The sequence below is a fragment of the Gekko japonicus genome, unplaced genomic scaffold (assembly GCF_001447785.1).
Source record: "Gekko japonicus isolate JY-2015 unplaced genomic scaffold, Gekko_japonicus_V1.1 scaffold242, whole genome shotgun sequence".
Lineage (NCBI taxonomy): Eukaryota > Metazoa > Chordata > Lepidosauria > Squamata > Gekkonidae > Gekko > Gekko japonicus.
The window spans coordinates 225,179-237,343 of NW_015159717.1; the positions used below are offsets into that span (position 1 = coordinate 225,179).

At 37.9% G+C, this 12,165-nt stretch overlaps 1 protein-coding gene across 3 annotated transcripts in view; it reads left to right on the plus strand.

The window, feature by feature from the left end:
- Positions 1–12,165, plus strand: part of ERG (v-ets avian erythroblastosis virus E26 oncogene homolog) — an 87,885-nt gene that overhangs the window by 58,192 nt on the left and 17,528 nt on the right. The window contains exons 3-6 of one of the 3 annotated variants that reach the window (XM_015418044.1): positions 1,832–1,983; positions 4,905–5,108; positions 5,797–5,877; positions 9,242–9,313. In XM_015418044.1, the coding sequence (XP_015273530.1) occupies positions 1,832–1,983; positions 4,905–5,108; positions 5,797–5,877; positions 9,242–9,313 (509 nt within the window). The remainder of the gene's footprint in view (positions 1–1,831; positions 1,984–4,904; positions 5,109–5,796; positions 5,878–9,241; positions 9,314–12,165) is intronic. The other 2 variants (XM_015418114.1, XM_015418187.1) reach the window with 2 other exon arrangements.

Below are 12,165 nucleotides of genomic sequence, written 5' to 3' on the forward strand. Positions count from 1 at the left end.
TGAAGCACTTCTGTCATAAACATCTGCATCCCAGAATATTATAGCCATCTGTTTTTCACAATGGGCTTCATAATACTCTAAAACATTCATCAAAATTCTCAGGTTATTTTTCATTTGTCTTTTGGGAAGGAATCCCGATTGGTCTGCATTTATGATCTTCACCATAATTTTTTTAAGTCTCTGTGCCAATATGGAGGCGAATATTTTATAGTCAACATTCAATAAAGATATCGGTCTATAGTTTTTCATCTCTTTTTCATCTGGCTGATCTGTTTTCAATACCCTTCCTAATAATCCCCAGCATAGCATTGGCCTTTTATATTGCAGTCACACACTGTCTCGACATTTTCAGTGAGTTATGTACTACAACTCCAAGATCTCTCTCTTGATCAGTCTCTGCCAGTTTAGACCCCATCAGTGTGTATTTATATTTAGGATATATTTATATTTAGGATTTATTTTTAGGATATATATTTATATTTAGGATTTTTGGCTCCAATGTGCATCACCTTGCACTTGGCCACCTTGCACTTGGCCACATTGAACCCCATTTGCCATGTTGACGCCCATTTGCCCATCCTTGACAGATCCCTTTGGAGTGCCTCACAATCCTCACTGGTTTTCACCACCCTGAACAACTTCGTATCATAAAACCTTGAACCTTCCTTATACTATTACTCTTTTACTTGGAAAAGTCATGTATAATGTATGGATGAAGCTGATAATTTTTATGGCTTTCAGTTTAAGTATGTGGCTAAAAACTCAAAATATATAACACCATTCTCAGAGTTTGAATGATCGACATGTTTTATTGCTACAGATCTATCTCTCCATTTCATTTTTATCCTGATATTCTTCCAAGGAATTGAAACGTACATGGTTCTCTTTTTCTTCACTTTGTTCCTTATGAACTCTTTGAGGCAGTTAGATTAAGAGAAAGCAACTGACCCAAAATCACCTAATAAGCTTCATGGCTAAATGGGGATCTGATCCTGGGTCTAGTCTGACATTCAAACTACTACACTGTACTGGCTCACAATGCTATAATTAATCTGTGTGATATCTGAATCACCCCTTGGTATTTTGAATCATAACACTAAAGGACCCTTTGAACTACCCTCACACTGTTTGTGCCTATCTGAATATTTGTGAACAGAAAGTGGAAGAAAACTATAATTAAATCTTCAATTTGGAGTGTGATTTAGGGTTGTTAACGGGTCAGAAAACAACCACGTTTCTGATTTAGGACATCACCCCTGTTTTCAAAAGGGAGGGCCAATCTATCTCTGCCCATTAAATTTTCCATAGAGGTTGGGGTGAATGCTAGAGTATTGCCATGTGATGACCTGATGTCAGTTTGAAACCAAAAAGTTAAGTCTCTATTTCCATAATCTCTATACATTCTCCCACCCCTCTGCAGAGTCAGATCCTCCAATATGTCAGAAGTCATTCAGTACCTTTAAAGACTAACAAAATTTTATTCTGCCAGAAGGCCATTGAATCTGAACATGAGGGCTCTAATCCATGATAAATTATGCTGGAATATCTTGTTGCTCATTTTTAAGGTGCCACAGGACTCCTGATTATATTTGCTGCAACAGATTAACAAAGCTGTCCATCTGGAATCCAGTATTTCAGATTTTCATGAACACAGTTGAGAACCTGGCATGCATTTTTAGAACCAGCAACAAGACCAGAAACAGGTTTATGTGAAAGACTGGGATTTTGAAATGAAAGCCATGCCAAAAATCCTCTTGCAAAATGAGTTCTGTTTACTGAAACATTTTAAGTTGTGGCATATTATCCAGGAAAACCTAAATTGTTTCCTTAGGAATTCCCCTGACAACTGCAGTGTGGCAAAAGGAGGAAAGATGGCCAGCAACTCAGAAAATGCTGGAATGAACTATGGAGGCTATATGGAAGAAAAACATATCCCACCACCAAACATGACCACCAATGAGCGGAGAGTTATCGTTCCAGCAGGTGAGATCTTTCTTTTTTGTAAATAGATATTTAATAAGATCTGCCCCATCACTAAATATGGACTTAAACCGTTAAGCTAAGCTCTGATTTAATAGGAGCCTCAAGTACACACTTAATTCTCTTCCTTTGAAAGCAATGGTATTCGAAGTTCTTAACTTTTGGTTAGACAGTGCCTCCTACTTTTTAGATGAATTAGCTCCCACATTCTGCTGCCAGTGTCATATCATCAGTAATCAAGTCATGTAAAGTCATGTATGAATTAGCCAATATATAGGGTTTGTTCCTGACATTTTGTTGAAAGTAGACAGATCCAAACATTGTGGCAGAGGGAGAAGGCAGGAACTTCCATTTCTTTCATGGCCCTCCTAAAGGTACCTACAAGATACATATAAACTATATGTATACTACTGGGACAGCAGCTTTTATTTTAGAAGTCGTATACAATATTCAAACGCAATCAAGCTTCTTGGTAGTGTTTTACACAAAGATGCCTTATGAGCTAATTTTAGAATAGTCTGGCCTTTAAATACAAATGAGGGAGGTTCAACAATGTATACATTTGTTGAATACACTAATACATAGACTAGGGATTTTATGCTGTGGATATGCACCTACACTATCCACTGTGTACTTCAGGTGGTTGACAAGATGACATTGAAAAATAATACAGAGAAATACTGAAGATCTTTTCTAGAGCAAATAGTGTTGGAGTATGAAATTCAAGTAAACTTGCATTCCAGAGTGGTAGCATTGGTGTGGCAGCACCAATGTGGATAAAGGGGAAACACGCTAGATAGTGGGTCAGCATTCCTACACTTTTGTGCTAGTTACAGTGTAATCCTAAATAGGTATGCTGAGAACTAAATTTCACTGAATTTAATGAGTCGTAGTAAGTATGTTTAGGATTACATCCTCAGACACTTTTTTACCAATAAATTCTGGTTCAGAGATATACCATTCTGCTAAAAAAAGAGATCTTTCAAGAGGACTATAATAGAATGGCTACAGCATCTAACTGTGTGGTGATCTGCAAAGAACAAGCACAGTCCAAGGTAGATGCCTGTAGCACAATGAAGTTTATGAACTTCCAGATATATTTTGATCATTAGGCAATGCCATGATATAGTCAAGCAATGCCATGATTGAGAAATTCAAAAACTGATGAACAGAATATCCCAGAGAATCCTAGAAAATAAAACCTTTGAGGAGTTTGACATGTTACTATGAGGTATGGATATACCATTACCTGAGAGGATTTATCTGTCAATAAAGTATTTATAACCATGTATTTTTGGTATACTTTGGCCCCGGTCATACGGGCCGGATAACGCGGGGGGGGGGGGCATGGCTGTTAGTCCCGGAGCAAAATAAAGTGCAGTATAAAGTGCAAAATAAAATGCACGTGTATTTTCAAGATGAAATATGCACACATAACAACAGCAATAAAGGAATGGCTCCATATATGCAACCTGTTTTATTCCACCTACAATATTAATTCCTGACCTAGAACATCAAATAATGGTCAGTACTTTGGTTGATCACTGCTGATATATTACCTAGGGTAATCATGCTATTATTCTTCAGATGGAATAATCAGTTCCTCTCATTTATGCAGTTATGGAATTGTAAACATGCTACCTTGGTAAAAAAAAATGAAATCAGTAATATTGTTTTATACTTACTTTGCACTACTGGTCATCTATATGAGGCTAATTATTAACAGAATGGAAGCATTTACTTTTATTCCCAGTGTTCCAAAATTACTGAATATAAAATATTTCTGTTTCTGCTGTATCGCTTAATGTTCCTACAGTTATACAGTGGCAAAGATCTGCAAGAACAGTAATTGTGGCTAAAACTGCAACCTGCAGTTCTGTCAGTTATTTGTCAAGCTAGACAATTGTTGCATAATCTTCCACATGTATTCATGCAATGGTTTTTAAACTATAGCAAAACTGCTTTACTGAATGGATATGCATTCACAAACAGCCCTATGGGCCTCTAAAGCAACAGGGGATGAGTGGATTTACCATAGCTACCTTTTTTCCAGTCTTGGAACTATAAGTAATTATAAATAGCTTTCTCCCATCCACATCTCTTTTAAGAAATATATTTGGAAATGAATGCAATAGTTCTTCTGAGAGGAAGAGGTCTGTATGCAAAAACAGCTGTTTGCCGAGCTGCACAAGAAATAATTGAATAAAGCCCTGCTGTCTGACTGCCAGATGTTTTCACTTATACAGGGCAATTGCAGCAAGCAGGATGATGTGGCAAAGCAAAACAAGAGGGAGAAGGCAAGATTTATAATTCCCATCTGAGCTAGTGCACTGCATAGACCTTGGTTTCCATATTAAAATTTTTCACCTGAATAAAAAGATAAATTCACATACACAGAAAGATAACAAAGGGGCTGTTCTTCCTGTAAAGATAGGCTGCAAGTGAACTGACATCATTAAAAGAACACAGCCAGGTGCCCACACTCCCAGTCGTTGTACATGTCAGTGTTCAGCGAGGCATATACCAAGTGCCACTGCACAAATCACTGACTTTGGACCAATTTGGTCCATCAATGTATCTGATTTTAAAAGCTGATGGGAATGGAGTTTATTCTTATACTATTAAACTGAAAAATATTCTTGGAAAATAGAGGCACTTTGTGGGAAAAACCTTTTTTGGCTTGTTAGACAGCTTTTGAACAACTATCCAAACAGGGATGAACAAAACACATATTGTAACATGGGTATTAGCTGGATCCTTAACCACATTCCTTCTTTGATAGCAAGAATAATGCAGGCAAAGATGATGGATTAATCTAGGATTAATTCCTGAAGCAGAATAATTAATACTATTCAGTATTATTTTAGCATGCTTGCTAGGAAAAAGCTAATTCTCCATAATAAAACTTTCTCCTTTTCCAACAGATCCCACATTATGGAGTACAGACCATGTACGCCAGTGGTTGGAATGGGCCATCAAAGAATATGGCCTCCCAGATGTGGACATCTTGTTGTTCCAAAATATTGATGGGAAAGAATTGTGTAAAATGACCAAAGATGACTTCCAAAGGCTCACACCAAGTTACAATGCAGACATTCTTCTCTCACACCTACACTACCTCAGAGAAAGTAAGAACTAACCTATTTTTTAAAAAAGGTTGTGTCCACTATATTTTGCCCCTCTGATACTTCAAATGCTATGCTAGATTTTATGAATATCATTTACATGAAAATTTGTAGTAATGTTTTTTCTGGTCACATGATTTTTCCCGCTTTCCATTACTGAAAAGATCATTCCAAATTAGATGATAGACGTATTGATTTATAAAGAAATGCCAGGCATGATTAAATATATGTTTTCAGTACAGCACAAAGGGGCATTTTATAAGACTCCCATAGAAATGGGATTTGTAGACTTTCAGGTAAAGAGCCCACTAAGGATAAATAAACTGAAACTTGTAGGCAGCATTTGAAAATAAAGGGGAAACGAGTAAATTAGTCTCTTGAAGCATACAGAAAATGTTGAGTAAATGAGTAAAAGATCAAATGAGTAAAAGAAGAAATTCTATTTTTAAAAATCAGGCAATGCAACACCAACATGACATTGTCTTTTCATTAGCCTTACTAATTTTCAGGATATTTCCCTCTGCATTAAATTAACTCCCTGCTAGCAGTGGTATCATAAACCCAGCCCCACACAGAGCGGAATAATGTTAGAATTGCCTCTAAACAAGGCTCTTAGAATAAAATCACATGCTTATTAAGATAATTTTGGATATCTCTTTTTAAAATTTTGGTGTTGCTTTTTGTTTTGTAGCTCCTCTTCCACATTTGACTTCAGATGATGTTGATAAGGCCTTACAAAACTCTCCACGGTTAATGCATGCTAGAAATACAGGTAATGCTGTCACTGCTCCCCTATCTATAGGCCATATTTTTTACATGATAACTGTAAATTAAGAAAGGAAGACAGAGCTTTAATATTACTATAGTAACTAAGGGAAATTTTCATACACACACTCCATACCCAAGTGAGGCCATTCAGAGCAACATGCAAGCTGCAAGTAAATCCATGTGCTTTACATGGGCAGCACTTTACATCAGTCACCTGGAAAGAAATATTGACCCCCAGACAAAGAATGTGTTTCCTAACTTCCCCTATACGTACACACTTGCAGGCACAAACATCAATAAAATTTCACCTCCATTGCTTCTCATCTTTTCTTCATTACTATGAACACTTACCCACATAACATTAAGAAAAAACTTCTTGTGTACCATGGAATAAGATTCAAGCTTAGCCTCATCCCTTAGCCCTCAACAGCATTAGAAGAAGAAGAGATTAGATTTATACCCCACCCTTTACTACCCAAAGGAGTCTCAGAGCGGATTACAAACTCCTTTCCCTTTCCCTTCCCACAACAGACACCCTGTGAGGTAGGTGGGGCTGAGAGAGCTCTGACAGAAACTGCTCTTTTTCAAGAACAGCTCTTATCAGAACTACGGCTTGCCCAAGGTCATCCAGCCAGTTGCAAGTGGAGGAGTGGGGAATCAAACCCAGTTCTCCCAGATTAGAATCCGCACACTTAACCACTATACCAAACTGGCTGTCAAACTGGCTCTATACATGTTGAAGTCAATACACATAGAACAGGAGAGGGCATTTGCTGCTTTTTCAAATGTACCCAACCATATGGGTACATAGTCTCCAGGCCCATGAGCCAGCAGTCATATGTAGGTGGCGTGCAGGGACAGCGTACTCCTCTGTTCACATTGACCAGCATGCATAATGCCCTTTTCAGTTATTACAGTCATGGTGCTTAATCTGCATGTAAGGGGAGATTGTGCTGCCTATGATCTTCCTGCTACATGAATAGGTCAATGTACATATTTTCTAGCTTTGATACATGTGATTAGAAAGCCAGGGGGAGGGGGCGCGGTTAGGGTACTTATTTGCATGTACCATGCATATCTGAGAGGAACATGGTTGGTGCGATCTTCCTTTACATATAGTTTGACCACCAAAATTGTAACAATGGCAAAGGGCTAATTTTGTCTTTAGTGGACCACTGAGAGAGACTATCTCGGGGACAGAGATGTGAAATGAAGCTGAGGCAAAAGAAGTCTCTTTTGCCCACTTGTCTACTCAGTCTGTTTCCAAGAAAAGCAGAAATGTAGGGATCTGCCTGAATGTATCTAATTGTCCAGTTCAGGTCTGGTTTTTTAATGGATTTGACATAGTAGTTATAGTACAACTTGAGCCACTACAGCTACTTCAGTTTTTGTATTTGGCAGAACTGCCTAGCTTTAGCTCTGTGCCAAGTAGATCCTCCTGAATCTCACAGGTTGCCTTAGAAGGTTGCTACAGGGGATTCTTACCCACTCCCATGCCATGTTTGTACCATTGTGATAGGAACAAGGATCAAACAGCAAGCAGTGAGAAGGAATCTCAAGAGACTCATGCTTATCTTCCTAAGCAAGGTGAAATTTCTGCCTATGTAAGGGGAACTGCATATTTCACCTTAGGTCTTCCTGCCATTGTACAAAATCAGAGCCATGGGGTAAGGAAGCACAAGTCCCTTACTACTACTCTTCTTGCCACTTCTCTGTTTCATGCAGAGGTCTTGTATGCCACCTTGGGGGCTGGTATTACATATTGAGACAAAGCCCCTACCAGGGAAAGACTCTGCTGCCATATTTCTTCAAGCCAATTCACTTGCAGCAGTTCAGAGGATTCAATCATTTTTTTTAAAGAAACATTTTATTGGGTTTTTTCCTTGATTAAATTTGGGCTGTAGGTAAGGCAACTAAAATAAACTTCTTGAATTTGTGAATCAGAAGAAAATATAGATTTATATAAATATCTGTAATCTGACTAAATGAAAGTTTGAGATATCTCATTATCATGCCTGAGGGTTTTCATGACTTACAGTGACCAGAAATAACAGCTATATAAGAAACAAAAAAATTAATCCTAACTCTGGGCACCTTTTAGAAACTCACTTAGATTTTCTCTCTGGTAAATCAATGGTGTGTTTTATACACATGTATTTAGTACAACATTAAATAACTTGAGCTCATACTTTCATATTTTGCTGTACACAAAAGTCCCCTCAGAAACTGACATACGTATCCTCACTATATTTTCATGCATCTTAAAACTAAATGTCAAGAAGTACAATTTTTCATGATGCGACTGAGCCTGAAATCCTCCTTCCTTCTCCTTGCATGCCATTCTAAGTTTAAAGACTAGTTTGTTAAGTAAGTCTTTGATATAACCAGACATCGTCGTAATATCTGGATTCTGGCTCTTGAATCATTTGGTGTTTGTTTCTTGTACAAACTAGAATTCTAAATAAATCCTGGTTTACAATTCTGGTTTGTGGACAGAAAAACACAAGTTTGTCAAATTGTCTGAATTTGCACATCTCAAAAGACTGTGGTTAGATCAAAGACTAGCTAAAGTTTCTTCCATCTTTACTATGTTCAAGGAGGTGGAAGAAGAGAGGCAGCAAAAGAACACAAGGATTACAAGGTTTTCATGCCACAAGCAAATTATGATGTTTGTGATGTTTAAACGTAATCCAACCCATGACGTTTTAAAATAACATGGGAAACGAGCCTTGAGTGGAATCCAAAGAACCATGAGGCTAATGACTTCAGCTTAGTGTTTCAACGATACAGGCTTTTTTTTCTTTATTAATCCTCACTGTTTTCATACGCACCAAAGTGTCTGTATGTATGTGAAAGGTAACAGTAAGGACACTATCTGGATGCTGCAAATTAAAGAACTTGTATTTCCACAAATAGATGTCAAAAAGGGTTAAGCTTGAGTTCAGACTTTACAGAAATAAACACTTGTATGCTAGTTGAAAAATAGGTAAAGAAAGGCCTCGTCCTCTATCATACAAGACTCACCCAGCTGCCTCAGTTTGCCCCAGAATAGCAAGCATATGGTAAACCACTACACAACACATGTAGGGTTATGCAGGGTGGGGGAAATAATTGGTGTACCTGATGTGCCTGGCAGACCTAATATGAAATCTGTGGAAAAGTTAGTACAGCTTCTCCTATTTGGATGTGGTTGATTTTCTGCCTATGTATTAATCTGAAACTGACTTTTATCTCATTGAATACTTGTCAGGGAGATCATGCTCTCCATCATAGTCCAACTCCAATTTATTTATTCATAAGCTTTGCTCCAGGTAATAATAGCCAATGCAAAATTATCCTTATTGCTATTGTTGTCTTCTTGTCTCCAGGAGGTGCAGCTTTTATTTTCCCAAATACTTCAGTTTACCCTGAAGCAACCCAAAGAATTACAACCAGGCCAGGTATGCAGGATGCAGGATTTTTTGTGTGCTTGCTTGCTTCAATCTAGCTTACTGGTCTCCTCCCTGTCCTGCTGTCTCTAGGCACAGAACATCAATACTGAACATGTAATATAATATATTATCCTTGAACCTGCACCATACACATACTACTGAGTCAGGACTGCTCAAAAAGTCTGACCAAATCTTGACCTTTTCCCATCTAAAAATGAAATTTTGTTATGATTATTAAAATATTTGGCTTTTAAAAAATCTCAGAACAGTTGGGTTTTATGTTTGTTCAAAATTAAAAATTGTTTGACAAACAATTTTTTGAAAAGGAGCCTCAAGGAATATTAAATGTTGATTACACACTGAAAATGCAATTATATTCAGTCTTCTTCCTCAGCAAAAATTGTGGCCATTTCAGGTTTTTATTACTTATCAATTCAAGCCAGAAAGAAATAAAATATTGTTTATTTTTATTATTTATGAAAATTATTTTATTCCAACATACAGTCATGAAGTTCTGTATATTTCCTGTACTGCAATCCTACATTAATAACATCTATGAATACCTCTAGGGATATGCACTCAAATATGTCTGGTCTGAATATATACCTAAAAATTCCTTAACCAGTTTTTTGCGGGGTATACAGACAGTGTTTAGGATTTTGAGGGATACCAGTTAACTGGGTGTCAAAAAAATGGAAATACTTGCATATATACGGGAATATTTGGGGCTGCCATTTTAAGGCTCCCAAGGCTGTTTTTCTTATTTTTTTTCTTCATGTTCACAGGTTTCCCAGGCCACAGGAGGGAGGGGTAAGGGAGTCAGCTCTCCAGAACTTAAGGGGGAGCATAATGATGATTCTGTTATCTTTCCATGGTTCTCTGAGCATGAGCAAAGAGGATAAAAGGACTGCAACTGGACTGCAGTGCTGTTGCCACTTTTGTTGTTGCTTTCTGGTCTCTGTCTTAGAGTGCTGCCTGCCTGAGAAGACCTTCTTGTTCTGTGCCTGCCTTCTAGACACCCTCAGAATTGTTTTTCTAATGTATTTGTTTTAAATTGACATTTCAGGTTTTTCTGGGTGTTTCCCCCCCCCGGGGGGGGGTTATAGTTAGGAGGGGAGGATGCCCTTTCTTTTTAATTCTTTAAAAAATAGCTTTCCTTGATTTTGTATTGCATTGTTTTTATGCTGTTCTCTTGGCTTGTTTTAGAATTGCTTTGCATTTTTCCTGGTTCTAAAAGATTTGTAATTGTTAAAGGGTTTGTGGTTTGGGGGAAATTGTTTTTTTGCATTCTTCTGCTTTCAGTTTTACAGTTCTTCTATAGTTGTTTTAAAGATATTCCTGTGGCTTTTTGTAGGGGTGGAGTAGTTTGGAGTTTTGAGATTCCCGATGGTTTTTAAAAAATGTAATTCTTGCAGCAGGTTCTGAAGAAAATGTCTGGTTAGGTTTTAATAAGTTAACTGTAGGTGAGGATTTAGGTATTTTAAAAACACATGGTCAGTTTGGCTTGGATTTTCTGGTTTGACATTGGTTCCATTGCGCTTGTTGATTCTGTTTGCAATTTGGAGGCATATGGCCAGTGGTTGCTCTTGTGTACTACTGGATTCTTTGAATTTTCCTCCCATAGTAAGCAATGGAAACAAGTAGGATGTCTTGGGGTGTTACCACAAGTGAAAGGGGACGCCCAAGGAATTGAGGCTCACCTTCTTCCCCGATAGGTACCATCACCGCGGAGCCAGCATGGCGCCCAGAGACGACTGCCGGAGCAAGCAAGCACAATCAAACTTCTAAAAAGACTTCCAAAAGACCTCCAAGGCTACAAACTATGAGTTAAGCAAAGCTCAGGTGAAAATAAGCGAATGAAGCCTTGGTAGTAATTGGAAGCGCCTAAGTTTGAAGCGCAGGGGGAGAAGATTTCAAGGCCCCCCATATGAGTAAACTGTAAAATCGGTTTTAAATTGAAAATAAAAAGACTTTGAGCCAAACCAAGCGTATAAGAAGTTAAGCGAACGCAAAAGCTCTAAAATATGCAAAGCGGAATTAAAACGCATACTTTTGCTTTGTTTTGGAAAACTTACTTCTTGTTGATATTATGGCTGGGAGAGGATGGAGAGGGTCAGAGAAAAAACTGGTGACCGGAAATAACATACCAACGACTCCCTCCTAGAACCAGGAAGCATCTACAGACTTCTCTTCGTTGTTAGCAAGTGCACTGCACGCTCTAATGGATCAGATGACTACTCTCAACACTAAGCTAGATAATGTACAAAAACAACTAAAGCAGATGGATAAGAAAACCTCAGCAACTGAGAAAACGTTGAAAAAGATGGACAAACAGACTGAGAGTATTAATAAAAGAGTGGATGAAGCAGAGAAGGAGAGATCCTCATAATACAGCTCCAGCTGGAAAGATCCACGTATGTTCTACGTTTCCATGGAATACCTGAAGATAAGAATGAGGACTTAAAGGAACTCTTGGTGATTGCCTTGGCCCCACTAATGGATTATAAACAAGAAGACTTAATTAAGGAAATGGATGTGGCATACAGGACTTATCCGGATTTTATAAAGAAAAATAAACTTCCAGGGGAAACTTACTTAAAATTCATGAAACGATCAACCAGAGAACTGGTGCTAAAGTCAACAATGGGGAAATCCTTAAAAATCAAGAATGAAGAGATTAAAATATTGAAAGACATTCCATTTGAAGGAAGAAAACAGAGGAAATTATACAGGATGCTTACCCTGCAAAAAAGGGAACACCGTATAGATGGCTATTCCCGGAAGGGCTGAGTTTTAATTACCAGGATAAAAAATATAAAATTGACTCTGTTCCAAAAGCAGAAAGATTTATAGATCAAATG